At 51.7% G+C, this 19217-nt stretch overlaps 1 protein-coding gene across 5 annotated transcripts in view; it reads left to right on the plus strand.

Moving 5' to 3' along the window:
* Positions 1 to 19217, plus strand: part of dzank1 (double zinc ribbon and ankyrin repeat domains 1) — a 197370-nt gene that overhangs the window by 143747 nt on the left and 34406 nt on the right. For all 5 annotated transcript variants that reach the window (XM_072503985.1, XM_072503989.1, XM_072503979.1 and 2 more), the window contains exon 14: positions 17328 to 17431. In XM_072503985.1, the coding sequence (XP_072360086.1) occupies positions 17328 to 17431 (104 nt within the window). The remainder of the gene's footprint in view (positions 1 to 17327; positions 17432 to 19217) is intronic.

Consider the following 19217-nt stretch of genomic DNA (forward strand, 5'->3'; position numbering starts at 1 on the left):
AACTTCCCATCCCTGTCCTTGACTGGTCCTACTCTTACCCTAGTCATTCGCTTATTCCTGACATACCTATAGAAAGCTTTTGGGTTTTCCTTGATCCTACCTGCCAAATACATCCTACCTGCCAAATACTTCGCCTGTTTAACTGCCGAATCATCTTTCCCGTGGACAGAAGTTCTAACCTTGCCTGCAGCTCCTTCCTCCTCACCAGAAGATCCAAAATCGGCTCCTCCGCATACCTTCCATCCACCTCCCAAAACTTCCCCTACCAACTGTTGCTGCGCATCCCTTGCTTCCCTGTCCACCTGAGCCTTGAGCAACATAATCTCTCCCCTCACTACTGCCTTCAATGCGTCCCACCCACTGACGGCGACACCACCCCAGTCCTATCAAACCCTACATAGTCCTCAATCACCCTCCCCCATTTTGGTGCAAAGCTTTGGGTCTATCGACGATCCCATATCCAACCTCCAGCTAGACCTCTTGTGCCGGTCCCTTCTCCATGACCACATCCACCCAATGTGGAGCATGGTCCGAGATAACAATCACAAAATATTCTGCCTTCCTCACCCCAGCCAATAGCGCCTTTCCCACCACAAAAAAAAAATCAATCCTTGAATATATGTTGTGTACTGACCCAAAAAAAGAAGAATATTCCCTCTCCCGCGGGTACAGAAACCTCCACGGATCCATCCCTCCCATCTCTTTCACAAACGCAGCTAACACCTTCGACTCTCTCCACCCACACACACACACACACACACACACACACCCCCCCCCCCCCCCCCCCCGGACGGGGTCAGCGAATACGGCTTGGACCTATCCACCTTCGGATTTAGCACAGTATTCACGTCGTCCACCCCCAGCATTTGTGCGTATCCAAATCTGGTAGCCAACATCTTCTTCATGAACCCTACATTGTCCCAATTCAGGGTGTATACGCTAACCAGCACCACCAACCTCCCTCCAAAGCACTCATTACTATAATGTACCTACCTCCCTGACATGCCAGCTCCTTCTCCATCAGCTCTCTGAGGCGGCTCATTCACCTTTGGTTTCGGCCGGAGTGAGCCCGATCCAACTCGTAGAAGGAGGAGTCCTCCTCCTCCCCCATCAACTTGGTGAACATCTCCACAAAGTACTCTGTTGCCCACCACTCCCTCTGGCAGACCGACGATTCTCATATTCTGCCTTCATGACCTGGTCTCCGGGTCCTCCACTTTGGCTCTCAACCCTTTGCTGCCCTCCACCACCTTCCGCAGCTCCTCATCCGTCAAGGTGAACTGGTCTCTGTGTGGCCTCAATGCCTCCTCCACCCTCTTCAGCACCTCTCTTTGCTGCTGCACCCCCGTCGACGTCTTTGCCAGAGCCTCCTTCACCGGGGCAAGAGTCTCACTCACCCACTCCTTGAGTGAGGTCATCATCTCCATTCGATGTCTATCAAAGTTTTTCATGAACATCCGGTGGCGGCCATGGAGTGAGTGGGTACTTATTTGGTAGCTCTCGCTCATAGTGGACCTTTGGGACCTTTTCTCCTGACTTATGGGGGATTTGATCAGCAAAACAGGAGACTGGTGAGGTAGAGGAGAAGAATCCCCCACCAGTCTATGGATTCGTGGACCAGAAGTGGTCTGAAAAGGAGAAATCGTTAGGCAAAGAAGGGAGTGGAGTCTGCAGCACAGGAAGACATGGTGGAGGCTCAGGGACTGGGATTGTCGGCTCAGTTGTCAACGAAGCAGCTGGTGGAATTCTTTCAGGAGGCTTTGTAAGCAAAGACAAGAGTACCTGGACCCGATTTAAGACGGGGATTGGCCGGGTGGAACAAAGATTGGAAACCCAGGGCCAGGCGAACCAGAAGGTGGAAGAGGTGATGGCTGGGCACGAGGACAAGCTAACCGCGATGGCGGGCGGAAATGCAGCTGATGAAGGACCACCAGAAAAGGCTACAAGAGAAAGTGGAGGAACTGGAGAACAGGTCGCCCAGGCAGAAGCTGAGGATTGTTAGCCTCCTGGAGGCAGTGAGGGATCGGACGCAGGGGCATATGTGGCGTGTATGTTCGAGAAGCTGCTGGGGGAAGCTGCGTTTACTCGGCCCTTGGAGGTGGACAGGGCGCACAGAGTGCTTATGAGGAAGCCGCGGATGAATGAGCCGCGGAGGGCGATGGTGGTATGAATCACCGGTTCCTGGACAAAGATCTTGAGGTGGGCCAGGTAGACGAGGAACTGGAAATGGGAAGATAAGGAGCTGTGCATTTACCAGGACTTGGGTGCGGAACTGGCCAAAAGAAGGGCGAGTTTCAATAATGTTAAATCGGCCTCTTCAAGAAGGGGGTGAAGTTCGGCATGCTGGAACCAGCTCGTTTGTGGGTCACTTACGAGGGCCAAAATTTTTATTTTGGATCGCCGGATGAGGCGATGAACTTTATTAAGGACAGGGGACTGACAGGTGATGGAGAACGTTGAACTTGGGGTGAGTAATTCTGTACCTATGCTGCTAAATTTCTTTTCTCTTTGGGTTCTGTGTGTGTTTTTGTACCAAATTTTGGGCCGTTGGTCAGTTTTGTATGCGGGTCAACTTTGTTCTTAATGGGGGATGGGGGTGGAATTTTCTTCTTTGTTTGTTGGGGATTGTTATGTATTGCATATGTGGACTTCCGGTGATGGCGGGCGGGAGGCGGCCGCACAATGGAGGGCTCCCATTCGGAAATGGGATTTTCGGGGCTTTAAGCCCGGTCCCAGGGTCCACGGAAGTGGCAGAAGCAGGGAGAAGGCACGGAGGAGGCACAGTGAAGACACAGGAGGAAAAAAAAAACCCAAAGAAAAATGTCGAGGGTGAGCAAAAAAACGGCCGAAAAAAAAACCAGCTGAAGGTCCGTCGGGGAGTGGAAAGGTCACCGCGGGGTCACGCAGGAAAATGGATGCTGGAGCACCAGGGAAGGCCGCACTGCTTACGGCTGAAGAAATAACTAAGGTGATGGCTGCGGAATTTGAAAAGCAGTTGGCGCAGATTGCGAAATGTATGGAGACGGTGAGGAAGGAGATGAGGGAGGTTTTGAGTGTGCTGGTGGAGGAGGCGGTTTCCCCGGTGAGGATGGAGGTGGCGAGCGCAGTGGCGGAGGTGCGAGAGCAAGGGGAGGCGCTGAAGGAAGTGGAGGAGACGTTATTGCAGCACGGTGATCAACTTGCCTCGATGGGGAAAGAGATGCGGAAGGTGATGGACACTATCAAGGATCTGCGAGGAAAAATGGAAGACCTGGAAAACAGATCCAGGCGACAGAATTTGAGGATTGTGGGGCTGCCCGAAGGAGTTGAAGGACCGAAGCCGACTGAGTATTTTGCCGCGATGCTGGCAAAACTATTGGGGGAGGGGGAGGATCCCTCCCGATATGAACTGGATCGGGCTCATCGATCGTGGAGGCCTGTACCAAAGGCGAGTGAGCCGCCAAGGGCAGTGACTCTGTGCTTCCGTAGGTACAGTGTGAAGGAGAAGGTCCTGAGCTGGGCCAAGCAGAAGCGGGTGGTGCAGTGGGCTGGAGTTGGTATATGTGTGTACCAGGACTTTACGGTGGAGCTGACAAGGAGGCGGGCTGCCTTCAACCGGGTGAAGAGGGCACTGTACATTAGCAAGGTGCAGTGCGGCATTGTATATCCAGCGAAGCTGAGGGTGACTTACAAGCTCAGGGACTTTTATTTTGGAACGGCGGAAGCAGCGGAGGAGTTTGCGAAGGCAGAAGGACTGTGGCAGAACTGACAAATTGAGGAATGGCCATGTGCTGATGTAACCTCATGACTGTATTTTCTTCTTTTTTGTATCACTGCGCGCGGGTGTAGAGACTAAAGGAGCCAATGTGGTATATATTTGGACAAGGGAAGGGACGGGACTTTCACTCGAAATGAGGGTTCTTTGGGGTGTAGGTGGATATGCGGGGTTTGCGTGCTAAAAGGGGATCTTTGGGCTTTCCTAGGGCCGGGCAAGTGGGAAAGGGACCTGGGCGGGGGCCTCCACGCTGGCCGGTTTAAGCCGGCCAGTGAACGGGAGTGAGGTGGGGGGAGGGGCTGCGGCCATCGGAGCCTGACAGAACAGGGTCCGAGTGGTCTAGCCGGGGTGGAAAGTTGGGGGGAAGGAACCGAGGTTGGGAGGAGGAGTTTTACAAGAGGCAGTGGACGGGAGGAGCTGGAGACCTGGGCGGGGGGGGGGTGTTGCAGTGTAAGATTAAGGGTGACTACGGGTAATCCCCGATTCCTTTTTGTCATTTGTTTATGTAAACATGCGGGTTGAGGTTTGGGGGTTGGTGGGTAGATGGGATCGTTGTTATTATGGAGACTGACATATCTTGCTGATTTTTGTTTATTGTTGATGGATGTAAATGTGGGAGAAAATGTGTAAAAGGAGAATTAAAAAAAAAAAAAAATTTTTTTTTTAAATGTATTGCATATGTATGTTCGAGCAGGGGGAAGGGAGATCAGTGGGGGGTAGGATGCTTGGCGCCATGGGCGGGGGCTACCAGGCTAGCTGGGCGGGCTAACTCACGGAAGCGCAGTAGGGGGCAAGCAGGTGATAAGTTTGTTGTGGGGAGGTAGGATTGCTATTTTGTTATGGGGGGGGGGCAGGGAGGGAGGGGGGGAATTGTTCCGCTGACGGGAGGGACTGGCGCTTGGAGACAAATTGGAGGTCGATAACGGTGGGCGCCTGAGGAGGTGTGGGACGCGGGCTGGAGGCTGGCCTAAGAAGGTGATGGCTGATCGGTGGGGGGGCAGGGATCGGCAAGGCGTGGGGGGGGGGTGACCCCTGACCAGGCTGATCACATGGAACGTGAGAGGGCTGAATGGGCTGGTCAAGAGGGCTCGCGTGTTCGCGCATTTGAAGAGCTTGTAGGCGGACGTGGCAATACTACAAGAGACACACCTGAGGGTAGTGGATCAGACTAAGCTGAGGAAGGGGTTGGTTGGGCAGGTATTTTATTCGGGGCTAGACTCTAAAACTAGGGGTGGTAGCGATCTTGATCAATAAGCGGGTGTCATTTGAGGTAGGGAGTATAGTGGTGGATTCGGGGGATAAGTACGTTATAGTGAGTGGGAAGCTGGAGGGGATGCCGGTGGTATTAGTGAATATTTACGCACCAAACTGGAATGACATGTAGTTTATGAGGCGGGTGGTGGAGAAGATTCCGGACCTGGACTCGCATAGACTGATCATGGCGGGAGACATTAATACGGTCATTGATCCGAGGTTGGATCGGTCGAGTTCAAGGCTAGGGAGGGTGCCAGCGGCTGCGAAGGAACTAAAGGGGTTTATGGAACAGATGGAGGGGGGGTTAGATCTGTGGAGGTTCAGATGGCCAAGGGCGAAGGAGTTTTCTTTTTCCTCCCATGTTCACAAAGTGTACTCCCGGATTGATTTTTTTCATTTTGAACAAGGCTTTGCTGGCGGGAGTGGTGGATGCCGAGTATTCGGCGATTGTTGTGTTGGACCATGCCCCACACTGGGTTGATTTACGGGTGAGCAAGGAGGGGGGTCAGCGCATCCTACAGGAAGGCCAGTAGGATGCTAGCACACCAGTTCAGGAAAAGGGAGGTGGCCAGGGAGATAGGAAGGGTGAAGGCCGGGGAAGGGGGGTGGGGGCGGGGGGGAAGACACGATACTGGACCCAGCGGGGGTAAATGGGATGTTTAAGGAGTTTTACAGTCGGTTGTATGAGTCGGAGCCCCCAGCTGGGATGGAGGGGATGAGGCAGTTTTTGGAAGGAAGGAGTTTCTGAAGGTGGAGGAAGGGTTGGTGGAGGGGTTGGGAGCCCCGATCAGGATTGTAGAAGTAATAGAGGGATTGGAGGCCATGAAATCGGGCAAGGTCCCAGGACCGGACAGCTACCCAGTGGAATTTTACAAGAGGTTTTCTGGGATGCTGGGTCCGTTGCTGGTGAGGGCATTTAATAATAATAATTGCTTATTGTCACGAGTAGGATTCAATGAAGTGACTGTGAAAAGCCCCTAGTCGCCTCATTCCGGCGCCTGTTTGGGGAGGCTGGTACGGGAATTGAACCCGCGCTGCTGGCATTGTTCTGCATTACAAGCCAGCTATTTAGCCCACTGTGCTAAACCAGCCCCATCATTTAATGAGGCAACAATGTCATAGGCTTCGATCTCTTTGATCCTGAAGCGGGAGAAGGACCACAGGGTCTCGTTATATGCAGACGACGTACTCCTGTATATTTCTGACCCATGAGGGGGAATGGGGGAGATTATGCGCATCTTAGGGGAATTTGGCCGGTTCCTAGGGTACAAATTGAACATGGGTAAGAGCGAGGTTTTTGTGATCCAGGTGAGGGGGCAGGAGAGGAGACTGGGGGAGTTGCCGTTTAAAGTGGTTGGAGGGAGCTTTTGTTACTTGGGTATTCAGGTGGCACGGGGATGGGAGCAGCTACTTAGATTAAATTTGGCCCGGTTAGTTGAGCAAATTAAGGAGGACTTCCAGAGGTGGGACATGCTCCTGTTGTCACTGGCGAGGAGGGTACCATAAAAATGACGGTTCTCCCGAGAGTTTTGTTTGTTTTCCAGTGCCTCCCTATTTTTATACCAAAGGCCTTTTTAAAGCAGGTGAATGCGGTGATCTCTGGGTTTGCGTGGGTGGGTAAAACCTTGCGAGTAAGGAAAGTGCTGCTGGAGCGTAGCCGAGAGGGTGTGGGGGAGGGTTGGCACTGCTGAACTTTAGGAACTTCTACTGGGCGGCAAATATAGCCATGATCAGGAAGTGGGTAGTGGGGGCATTGGTAATGGCTCCTCTGACGATCCCGCCGACCCGGTACTCCACAAGTGGCCCTGAGAGTTTGGGGACAGTGGCAGAAGCATATGGGAGTGGAGGGAGTGCCGGTGTATGCTCCAATTTGTGATAATCACCAGTTTGTCCCGGGGAGGATGGATGGGGGGTTTCGGAGGTGGCAGAGAGCAGGGATTGAGAGGCTGGGAGATCTGTTTATTGATGGGAGCTTTCCCTGTTTGGAGGATCTGGAAGAGGAGTTTGAATTGCCGGGGGTGAATGGATTTCATTATCTGCAGGTTAGGGATTTTGTGTGAAGGCAGGTTTCGACCTTTCCCCGCTTCTACCGCCACAGGGGATACAGGACAAGGTAGTTTCTAAAACGGGAGTGGACGGTATCGGAAATCTATAAAGAACTTATGGAGTGGGAGGAAACCCAGATAGGTGTGCTAAAGCGTAAATGGGAAGATGAGCTCGGTAAGAAGATAGAGGCGGATCTGTGGGAGGGTGCGCTGAGCAGAGTCGACGCGATCACATCATGTGCCAGGCTCAGCCTGATACAATTCAAGGTGCTTCACCGGGCACACATGACGGTGGCCCAGATGAGCAGGTTTTTTGCGGTAGAGGACAGATGTGTGAAGCGTGCAGGAGGGCCTGTAAATCATGTCCACATGTTTTGGGAATGTCCGAAGCTCCGGGGGTTCTGGCAGGGATTTGCGAATGACATGTCCACAGTACTAAAAACAAGGATGGCGCCGAGTCCAGAGGTGACGATTTTTGGAGTGTCAGTAGACCCGGGAGTCCAGGGGGCGAGAGAGGCCGACGTTTTGGCTTTTGGCTCCTTGGTAGCCTGGAGACGGATCTTATTAGCGTGGAGGGACTCAAAGCCGCCAAAATCAGGGGTGTGGGTTAGCGGCATGGCTGGGTTTCTCAGGCTTGAGAAAATTAAGTTCACCCTGAGAGGATCAATGTTAGGGTTTGTTTGGAGGTGGCAGCCGTTTATCGACTTGTTCGGGGGGAACTAAACTGTTAGCAGATTCAATTGGGGGGAGGGTTTAGCGAGTAAGCGGGGGGGCAGGGGAAGTTAGGTTATATTTTGTTTGTCTTAGGCGGGAACAGTGAGAGATGGAGGGGGGTGTTACGCACTGAATTATGTTTACATTTGTATTTGTATCTTTTGTTGTTATAAAACCATGGGCCGGCACAAAATAGCACAGTGGATTGCAGCCCAGTGGGCCGGCACAGTTGCTTCGCGGCACTGGGGTCCCAGGTTCGATTCCCCCTTGGGTCGCTGTCTGCGGGGTCTGCGCGTTCTCCTCGTGTCTGCTTGGGTTTCCTCCGAGTGCTCTGGTTTCCTCCCGCGGGTTCCGGAAGACGTGCTGTTGGTTGGTTTGGACGTTCTGGGTTCTCCGTCTGTGTGCCCGGGCAGGCGCCGGGGTGTGGTGGGGGCTTTTTGCATTAACTTCATTGCAGTGTTAGTCTGGGCCTACTTGTGTCAATAAATATTTTTTTAAAATAAATAGATAATGCCTTAATAAAATATTTGTTAAAAAAAGATCAAAGTTTTTCATAAACAGCAGCTCAAATTCCCCTGCCATCACTTCGGCCAACTTTTCCACTGTAATAGGCACGGCCCCCTCGGCGAGATTACTCCTGCCATCTTTACTCCCACTGAACTCCCCACAAAACTTGCAGGCGGACTTTCATTCGCCCCCTCTTTCTCCTTGGATTATTTTAAAAATACATTTAGACTACCCAATTCATTTTTCCAATTAAGCGGCAATTTAATGTGTTCAATCCACCTACCCTGCTCATCTTTTGGTTTGTGGGGGCGAAATTCACGCAAACACGGGGAGAATGTGCAAACTCCACACAGACAGTGACCCAGAGCCAGGATCGAACCTGGGACCTCGGCATCGTGAGACTGCAGTGCTATCACTGCGCCACCGTGCTGCCCTTTTTCTGGGATTTTGACAACCTTTAGTTGTCTTAGATTTTCCCACGAATGTTCGTATAAAACTCTCCCCAAAAACTCGGTGCAAAGGGCCAAAAAACAAAGACTCTGGCAGGAGCCACCAAACGTGCGGCCTCCACATACATGTCGCCACCGAAGGTCCTCGGCCGCAAACGGCAAAATGCAATGCCTGCGGCATTGGGGCGGTACTGGCCCACCGATGGGACAACGGCAAAGGATGCCCCACCGCTTTTGCCTCGAGGACCTGGCAGACGCAGACCAATGATATGCTTAAATCGAGAAGGAGGGCTTGACGTTAATATTTGGAGTCAAGAAGCTCCGCCAATATGTTTATAGGAGACACTTCTCTAGCGTGACTGATTACAAGACCCTGCTCGGCCTTTTTAGGGAACATAAGGGAATTCCACCCAACGCATCAGCCAGAATTCAGCATTGGGCGCTTCTACTCTCCACATGTGAATATTCGTTTCAACGCTGCCCGAGTACGCAGATTGCCCATGCCGATGCTCTCGGTCGTCTTCCATTGCCCATAGGTTCCCCATCTCCGCCAGTGGCGGATGAAGTGGTTGCAGCTCTTAATTTTATGGATATCCTGCCAGTGATAGCTACTCAGGTGTAAGCATGGACACAGTGGGATCCGAGACTGGTGAAACATACTTTTCCGCCACATACTTTTGAGCGGCGGAATGCAGTGGACCTCTCCCGCATCATACAGCCTTTTGCCCAGTATCTCTCAGAGCTTAGCATGGGGAAAGGTGTCATATTGTTGGGAGCTCGGGTAGTCATCCCACTGCAGGGTCAGGAGCCCCTGCTGAAGGACCTACAAAGTGGTCACCTGTGCACCGCTACGATGAAGATGCTGGCCCGTAGTTATGTCTGGTGGCCCGGCATCGATGGAAACATTGAGAGGGTCGTATGCAGGAGCATCAAAGCTTTTGCTGGGTGCTCCAGTGGGAATGGCCTGGACGGCCATGGGAGCGACGGAATGCAGACATCTCGATGCCTTTCATGCAGTCCATGTTCCTCGTCATCGTGCCCACTGGAAGTAGCGTAATGTATACAAGATAGCCGTGACGATGTCCACCGCCACTGTAGAAACATTCAGGTACTCGTTCAGCACCCAAGGGATCCCTGAGGTCTTGCTAATAGACAATGGGATACCGATTCATGAATGTGGGGTTCGCCTCATTTGCTAAACGGAATGGCATCCGGCATATTAGAACAGCCCCATACCATCCCTAGTCTTAACAGCCTGGCAGAAAGAGCGGACCAGAGTTTTAAAAGAGTCATAAAAAAGCAAATAACAGACTCCATGAACACGCGACTGGCGCGGTTCCTTTTTAAGTACAGCACCACGCCACACGTGAGAATGGGCGGAGCTCCTGCAAAGCTGATGATGGGCCGAAGGCTTAGAACTCCGTTAAGCCTCACGTTTCCGAACCTCGGCAGGAAAGTGGAGGTGCAGCAGGAGTCGCAGCAGTGGCAACATGACAGAGGATGCCTGTGCGGCAGTTCCACTCTGAGGATGCGGTCTATGCCCGCAGCTTTGGAGACGGGGCACTTTGGCTCTCAGATGTGCTGAAGAGAAGAGGATCGGTCTCCTACAAAGTTAGGATTCAGGGAGAGTTTTGCAGAAGCATTTGGACCACCTCAAGAGGTGGGAGCCTGCGCTACACGACACCCACTCAACAGCATTGTCCCTTTTGTGCCAAGAACTGCCCCTCTGCCAGGGGAACCAACCATCTATATCCCAGTACCCGGTCCAGCAGGAAGAGGATGACTCCAGCTCGGAAATGGACACGGAAATATCCGTGCAGACGGACGATGTCATGTCTGGCACCGAGGTCCCGGCGATAACACTTTGGAGGTCAGCCATGAAAAGGCAATCAACGAACCGACGTACACCGCCCCAAGCTGAAACACAGCCTCGGGCGAAGCGGCGCAGAAAGCCCCCACCATTGGCGGCTGAAGAGGAGCTTGTAGAATTTGGGGGGGAAGGCGTGTCATAACCCCCACGAGGACCACAGGGAAACCATTGTCGATCTCCCCATGGGATTTGTGGAGTGTGGGCTGCCCAGGTCGGGGATGGATGCCACCCAGCTGAAGCTCGTTAAAGACCTACACATAAAAGCCAGCCCAAGCAGGGCCCGCGGTTGTTGGTTGTCCCAACAAGGACTGGACTGGGAGAGCATATAGGCAGAGTATTGTACATAGTTCAATAAACCCTTGTTCCACTACCGCTGGCTTCCTTGAGTTACTAAAATTTATTTCCTTGGGTAAATGGGCGAAAACTTCATACAATACTCCAGGTGTGGTCTCTCCAAGGCACTATATAATTGCAGTCAGGCAACTTTACTCTTGTATTGAAATCCTCTTGTAATAAAGGCCAGTCACAATCAGCTGCCTAGTCCTTGAACCTCTCGCAGCTCTTTGATTCGAAACAATACCTCTGAAAACCTCTGACCAAGCTTTTGGGGCTCTGCCCTAATATCCCCTTCTCTGGTTACGTGCCAAATTTTATTTGATAATGGTCCTGTGCAGCATCTTGAGACATTTTACAATGTAAAAGATGTTATATAGATGCAAGCTGATTGTCATTCTTTTTAATATAAGTTAAAAAGTACCCAATTACTCTTTTCCAAATAAGGGCAATTTAGCGTGGCCAATCCACTTAACCTGCACATCTTTGGTTTGTGGGGGTGAGACCTACGCAGACACCAGGAGAATGTGCAAACTCCACATTGACAGTGACCCAGGGCTGGGATCGAACCCAGGTCCACGGTGTTGTGAGGCAGCAGTGCTAACCACTGTACTATAGTGCTGCTCAATTGATTGTCATTTTAAATGTGCAAATATTTTATTTTTAAATGTTGACTAGTTACTAATTTTCAGATATTTTTTTAAAAATATATTTTATTCAAATTTTTTCGGTCAAACAAGAACAGTACAGGATTTTCCCCTTTTTACAACTTTAAAACAATACAAATAATAATGACCGTTTTTTAACAAATAAATAATATATTAACTAAACGGCAACTACCAACAACAAAATAATAACTCTCCAAAACAATGAAGTCCCACACGCCAGTATAAATAGCTAATATACAAACAACTATAGGAAACCCCTGAGGGCCCGCGTGGGCCCTCCCCTCCCCTCCCCTCCCCTCCCCTCCCCCCCTCCTCCCCCCCGGGTTGCTGCTGCTACCTTCCCCATTTCCCTTATCGTTCTGCGAGGTAGTCAAGGAACGGTTGCCACCGCCTGGTGAACCCTTGAGCCGAACCTCTTAGTGCGTACTTTATCCGCTCCAATTTTATAAACCCTGCCATGTCGTTTATCCAGGCCTCCACGCCCGGGGGCTTAGCTTCCTTCCACATAAGCAATATCCTTCGCCGTGCTACTAGGGACGCAAAGGCCAAAACATCAGCCTCTCTCGCCTCCTGCACTCCCGGCTCTTCTGCAACCCCGAATATAGCCAACCCCCAGTCTGGCTCGACCCGGACCCCCACCCACCTTCGAAAGCACATTTGCCACCCCCACCCAGAACCCCTGTAGTGCCGGGCATGACCAAAACATGTGGGTGTGGTTCGCTGGGCTTCCCGCGCATCTCCCGCACCTGTCCTCCACTCCAAAAAATCTACTTAACCTTTCTCCAGTCATATGCGCCCTATGTAGAACCTTAAATTGTATCAGGCTGAGCCTGGCGCATGAGGACGAAGAGTTTACCCTACTTAGGGCATCTGCCCACAGCCCCTCCTCGATCTCTTCCCCCAGCTCCTCGTCCCATTTTCCCTTCAGCTCATCCACCATGATCTCCCCCTCGTCTCTCATTTCCCTGTATACATCTGACACCCTACCATCCCCCACCCATGCCCCCGAAATCACCCTGTCCTGAATCTCTTGCGCCGGGAGCTGCGGAAATTCCCTCACCTGTTGCCTCGCAAAAGCCCTCAGTTGCATATACCGAAATGCATTCCCCGGTGGCAACCCGTATTTTTCCGTCAGTGCTCCCAGACTCGCAAACGTCCCGTCTAGGAACAAATCCCTCAATTGCACAATCCCTGCTCTCTGCCAGACTTTAAATCCCCCATCTATCTTCTCCGGGACAAACCTATGGTTGTTCCTTATCGGGGACCTCCCCGAGGCACCCGTCACTCCCTTATGCTGTCTCCACTGCCCCCAAATTTTCAGTGTTGCCACTACCACTGGACTTGTGGTGTACTTTTTTGGGGAGAATGGTAAAGGCGCCGTCGCCAATGCTTTTAGGCAGGTTCCCTTACAGGACGCCATCTCTAGTCTTTTCCACGCCGCTCCCTCCCCTTCCCCCATCCACTCGCATACCATTGATATATTGGCGGCCCAATAATAGTCACTTAAGCTCGGCAGTGCCAGTCCCCCCCTATCCCTGCTACGCTGCAGAAACCCCCTCTTCACTCTTGGGGTCTTCCCAGCCCACTCAAAGCTCATAACGCTCTTATCCACTTTTTTGAAAAAAGCCTTGGTAATCATCACAGGGAGGCACTGGAACACAAAAAGAAATCGCGGAAGGACCACCATTTTGACCGCCTGCACCCTACCCGCCAGTGACAGGGGCACCATGTCCCATCTCCTAAAATCCTCTTCCATCTGCTCCACCAATCTTCCTAAATTAAGCTTATGCAAGGTTCCCCAGTTCCTGGCTATCTGGATCCCTAGGTACCGAAAATCCCTTGTTACTCTCCTCAGCAGCAAATCATCTATTCCCCTGCTCTGTTCCCCAGGGTGCATCACAAACAGCTCACTCTTCCCCATATTCAGTTTATATCCCGAAAATTCCCCAAACTCCCTGAGTGTCTGCATTATCTCGGACATCCCCTCCACTGGGTCCGCGACATACAACAAATCATCCGCGTATAATGACACCCAGTGCTCTTCTCCTCCCCTAAGTACTCCCCTCCACTTCCTAGAGCCCCTCAGCGCTATGGCCAGTGGCTCAATTGCCAACGCAAACAGTATCGGGGACAGGGGACACCCCTGTCTTGTCCCTCTATATAGACGGAAGTAGTCAGATCTCTGCCTGTTTGTGATCACACTTGCCACTGGGACCCTATATAAAAGCTGAACCCACCCAATAAACCCCTCTCCAGGTAATCCCACTCCACTCTATCAAATGCTTTCTCAGCGTCCATCGCCACCACTATCTCCGCCTCTCCCTCTGGCGGGGACATCATCATCACACCTAGCAGCCTCCGTATATTAGTGTTCAACTGTCTCCCCTTAACAAACCCAGTTTGATCCTCGTGAACCACCCCTGGGACATAATCCTCGATCCTCATCGCCATCACCTTGGCCAAGAGCTTGGCATCTACATTCAGAAGGGAGATAGGCCTGTAAGACCCGCACTGCAGCGGGTCTTTGTCCTTCAGGAGCAACGATATTGTCGCCTCCGACATCGTCGGGGGCAACGTCCCCCTTTCCCTGGCCTCGTTAAAGGTTCTCGTCAGAAGCGGGGCTAGTAGGTCCATGTATTTCCTATAAAATTCCACCGGGAACCCATCTGGTCCCGGGGCCTTCTCTGCCTGCATGCTCCCAATCCCTTTTACCACCTCCTCCACCTCAATCTGTGCTCCCAATCCTGTCCTCTCCTGCTCCTCCGCCTTCGGGAATTCCAGCTGATCCAGGAATTGCATCATTCCCCCCTTCCCTTCCGGGGGTTGAGCCTTATACAGCCTCTCATAAAATGCCTTAAACACCCCGTTCACCCTCTCCGCTCCCCGTTCCATCTCACCCTCCTCGTCGCTCACCCCACCTATCTCCCTCGCCGCCCCTCTCTTCCGCAATTGTTGGGCCAGTAACTGGCTCGCCTTCTCTCCGTACTCATCTGTACTCCCTGTGCCTTCCTCCATTGTGCCTCTGCCCTGCCCGTGGTCAGCAAGTCAAATTCCGTATGCAACCTTCGTCTTACCCTGTACAGTCCCTCATCTCCGGAGCCTCTGCATACTGCCTATCCACCCTCAAAATTTCTCTCAACAATCGCTCCCTCTCTTTACTCTCTTGTTTCCCCTTATGGGCCTTTATGGAAATCAGTTCCCCTCTGACCACCGCCTTCAGTGCCTCCCAGACAACTCCCACCTGAACCTCTCCATCATCGTTAATCTCCAGATACCTTTCGATACATCCCCTCACCCTTACACACACATCCTCATCCGCCAACAGTCCCATATCTAATCTCCAGAATGGGTGCCATTCCTTTTCCTCTCCTAGTACCAGATCTACCCAATGTGGGGCATGGTCCGAGATGGCTATGGCCGAATACTCCGTCCCTGTCACCTTCGGGATCAGTGCCCTTCCCAGGACAAAGAAGTCTATCCGAGAATACACCTTGTGGACATGAGAGAAGAAGGAAAACTCCCTACTCCTGGGCCTAGTGAATCTCCAGGGGTCTACTCCTCCCTTCTGCTCCATGAAGTCCTTAAGCACCTTGGCCGCTGCCAGCCTCCTCCCGGTCCTAGACCTGGACCGGTCCAGCCCTGGATCCTGCACCGTGTTGAAATCTCCCCCCATTACCAACTTTCCCGCCGCCAGGTCCGGGATACGCCCCAGCATACGCTTCATGTAGTTTGCATCATCCCAGTTCGGGGCATATACGTTCACCAGAACCACCGCTTCCCCTTGTAATCTGCCACTCACCATCACGTATCTACCCCCACTGTCCGCTACTATGGTCCTCGCCTCAAACACTACCCGTTTCCCCACTAATATAGCCACCCCTCTATTTTTCGCATCCAAGCCCGAATGAAATATCTGTCCCACCCATCCTTTTCGTAATCTGACCTGATCCGCCAGTTTCAGATGCGTCTCCTGTAGCATGACCACATCTGCCTTTAATTTCTTTAGGTGTGCGAGTACCCTTGCCCTCTTAATCGGCCCATTCAGCCCTCTCACATTCCACGTGGTCAACCGGGTCGGGGGGCTCTTTACCCCCCCCCCCCCCATGTCGACTAGCCATCCCCTTTTTTAGACCAGCTCCTCACCCGGTTCCCACGCTCTCGTTTGTCCCCCTGACGGTGTCCTCCCGTCCCGACCACCCCGCCCCATAACAGCTCCCCCTTTCCCTTAGCAGCAGCAACCCAGTTAACCCACCCCCTCCGCTAGATCCCTTTCTAGCGTAATTGCTCCCCCCATGTTGCTCCCAGAAGTCAGCAAACTCTGGCTGACCTCAGCTTCCCCCGTTTATCCTTGGCCCCCCATTGTGTAAGGCCCCCTCCTTCCTGCGCTCCCTTTCCCGCCGCAATTACCATAGCGCGGGAACAAAGCCCGCGTTTCCCACTCGGCCCTGCCCCTAATGGCGCAGCTCCCTCTTTCCTTCCCCCCCTCCTTCCCCCTCTCCTTCCCCACCGGCGCCCACAGTTCACCATACCCCACCCCCAACGAGGGGAATAGAGAAAATTTCCCCCCCCTTCCCCATCCCATACAATCCCCCCACTACTTTATTACAGAAACTCTTTCTCTCTCCAGTCTAGTCCAACTTCTCCTCTACAATAAATGTCCACGCCTCTTCTGCCATCTCGAAGTAGTGATGTTTCCCTTGGTGTGTAACCCACAGTCTCGCTGGCTGCAGCATTCCAAATTTAACTTTCTTTCTATGTAGCACCGCCTTGGCCCGATTGAAACTCGTCCTCCTTCTCGCCACCTCCGCACTCCAATCCTGGTACACGTGGATCACCGCATTCTCCCACCAGCAGCTCCGTGTCTTTTTCGCCCATCTCAGGACCATCTCCCTGTCCTTATAGCGGTGAAACCTCACCACTATGGCTCGAGGTATTTCTCCTGCCTTTGGTCTTCGCGCAAGGACTCGATATGCTCCCTCCACTTCCAAGGGGCCCGTCGGGGCCTCCGGTCCCATTAACGAGTGAAGCAATGTGCTCACATATGCCCCGACGTCCGCCCCCTCTGCACCTTCGGGAAGACCCAAAACTCTTAAGTTCTTCCTCCTCGAGTTATTCTCCAGGGCTTCCAGCCTCTCTACACACCTTTTATGCAGTGCCTCGTGCGTCTCTGTCTCCACCACCAGGCCCTGTATTTCATCCTCATTCTCGGCAGCCTTTGCCTTCACATCACGAAGCTCCAACTCCTGGGTCTTCTGTGCCTCCTTTAGCCCTTCAATCGCCTGTAGCATCGGGGCCAACACCCTCTTCTTCAGCTCCTCCACACAGCGCCGCAGGAACTCTTGCTGTTCCGGGCCCCACACCGAACGGCCTCCTTCCGCCGCCATCTTGCTTCGTGCTTCCCTTCCTTGCCGCTGCTCCTGAGGATCCTCTGCAATCCAGCCACTACTCTCTCCTTTCTCCATATATATCCGGGGGATTCCCTTCTATTTCACCGCACAATGGTTTTAGCCGTCAAAAATTGCCGTTGGGGCTCCTAATAAGAGCCCAAAAGTCCGTTCCAACGGGAGGTGCTGAAACGTGCGACTCAGCTGGTCATCGCCGCACCCGGAAGTCCCCTAATTTTCAGATCTTATGCTAAATATTTTGTCAGGGTTATTGCCACCAATCACCACACCCAACTTGGGAATAAGCCAAACTGAGTGACCATTTCTGAATGTTTTCTTTCCATTGCAGGATATTGGAGATTGCAATTAGATCACATTTGTGCGCATCTACGCAGTTACACACAGAACAACACTGAATTCCGGGCCCTTATTGGAGAACCTCAAATGGGAAAGGTAAGTGCTTAACTCCATTAATTGCTTCTGGTTCTAGGAAAGTTGATTAGAAAGTTCCTTGAAGTTCACGGTTTATGCAATACTTTCACATAGAAACCATAGAAAAGTTACACCACAGAAAGAGGCCACTCAGCCCATCTTGTCCATGCGAGCCCAAGGGCACCCAGGAGCTCTTTCTAATCCCACTTTCCTGCAGCCAGTCCATAGCCCTGTAGCTTACAGAACTTAAGGTGCAGATCCAGGTACTTTTAAAAAAAGTTTTGGGTCTCTGCCTCCGCCACCAACTCAGGCAGTAAATTTGTCCCCTCTACAACTTCTGCCATTCATCTTGAATCTATGTCCCCTGGTTCCAGCTTCTCCACCAAGGGAAACAATTTTATCCTGCCCACTCTACACCTTTGAGAATCACCATAGGATCTCTTACTCAACTAAAAAATGGAATTTCCAACATTACACCTTTCAGCACTATACTGAAATGTCCGCCTAGATTATATGCTCAAGTCCTCCGAGTGGACTGCAACCTTTAGACTGAGTGGTGAATAAAATTCTCTTCACGGTTTAGATGTGCCTTGTAGAGACTTGATGAAACACTTTACTTTTATATTTTCATACAGCACTAAAGAGGCTATTGGGCCCATTGTACTTTCACTGAGCTCTCCAAAAATTCTTGCTGTCAATCCCTGCTCTTTTAAGATCATAGGGCAACATAGGGCTTAAAATCATAGAATCCCTACAGTGCAGAAGGAGGCCATTCCACCCATCGAGTCTGCACTGACCCTCTGAAAGAGCATCCTACCTAGGCTCACACCCCCACCCTATCCAGGTGCTGTCCCTCTTTCCTTTAAATCTCCCATTACCATCTCTCGCCTCAAAAAACAATCTTTGGACCCACCGTCCTTGCAAGCTACTGCCCCATCTCCAACCTCCTTTTCCTCTGCAGATTCTTGAACATTATTTTGCATCCTATCTTTGCCAAAGCTTTATATTTGAATCCCTCCAAACAGGCCTCCAACCCTGTCAATGCACAGGAACAACTCTTATCAGAGTCACAAATGACACCTTATGTGACTGTGACAAGATAAACTATCCCTCCTCATCCATCTCAACCTGCTTGCAGCCTTTGACATAGTTGAGCAGATAACACCTCCAACGCCTCTTCACTGTCTTCCAGATGGTTGGGATTACACTCGCCTTATTCCATTCTGATCTGTTGATCTAATTGTAGCCAGATTATCACTTGCATTGGCTTTTCTTTCCACTTCTGCACTGTTATCTCTGATGTCGCCCAAGGATCTATCCTCGGGGCCCCTCCCATTTCTCAAATACAAGCTGCCCCTTGGTGACCTCATCCAAAAACACAGTGCCTTTGGATTCTCATTCTGTTTGCAAATCCCTTCATGGTCTTGCTCCCTCCATATCTTTATAACCTGCTCAACCTCACCACCCTCCGGAATATCAGTAATCGTCTATCCTCCTCAGCAACCATGAATTTAATCTCTATATCGTTGGTGACCGTGCCTACAGTTGCTTTGACTCCCTCTCCCCTGCTCTACCTTTTTCTTTCTGAAAACACACTCCTTAAAATCTAGCCGTGACCAAGCTTTTTGAAAATTCTTTTGTGGGATGTGGGCGTCACTGGCAAGGCCAGCATTTGTTGCCCATCCCTAACTGCCCTTGAACTGAGTGGTTTGCTCGGCCATTTCAGAGGGCAGTTAAGAGTCAACCACATTGCTGGGGATCTGGAATCACATGGAGGCCAGACCAGGTAAGGATGGCAGATTTCCTT

Source organism: Scyliorhinus torazame, chromosome 1 (genome assembly GCF_047496885.1).
Source record: "Scyliorhinus torazame isolate Kashiwa2021f chromosome 1, sScyTor2.1, whole genome shotgun sequence".
NCBI lineage: Eukaryota > Metazoa > Chordata > Chondrichthyes > Carcharhiniformes > Scyliorhinidae > Scyliorhinus > Scyliorhinus torazame.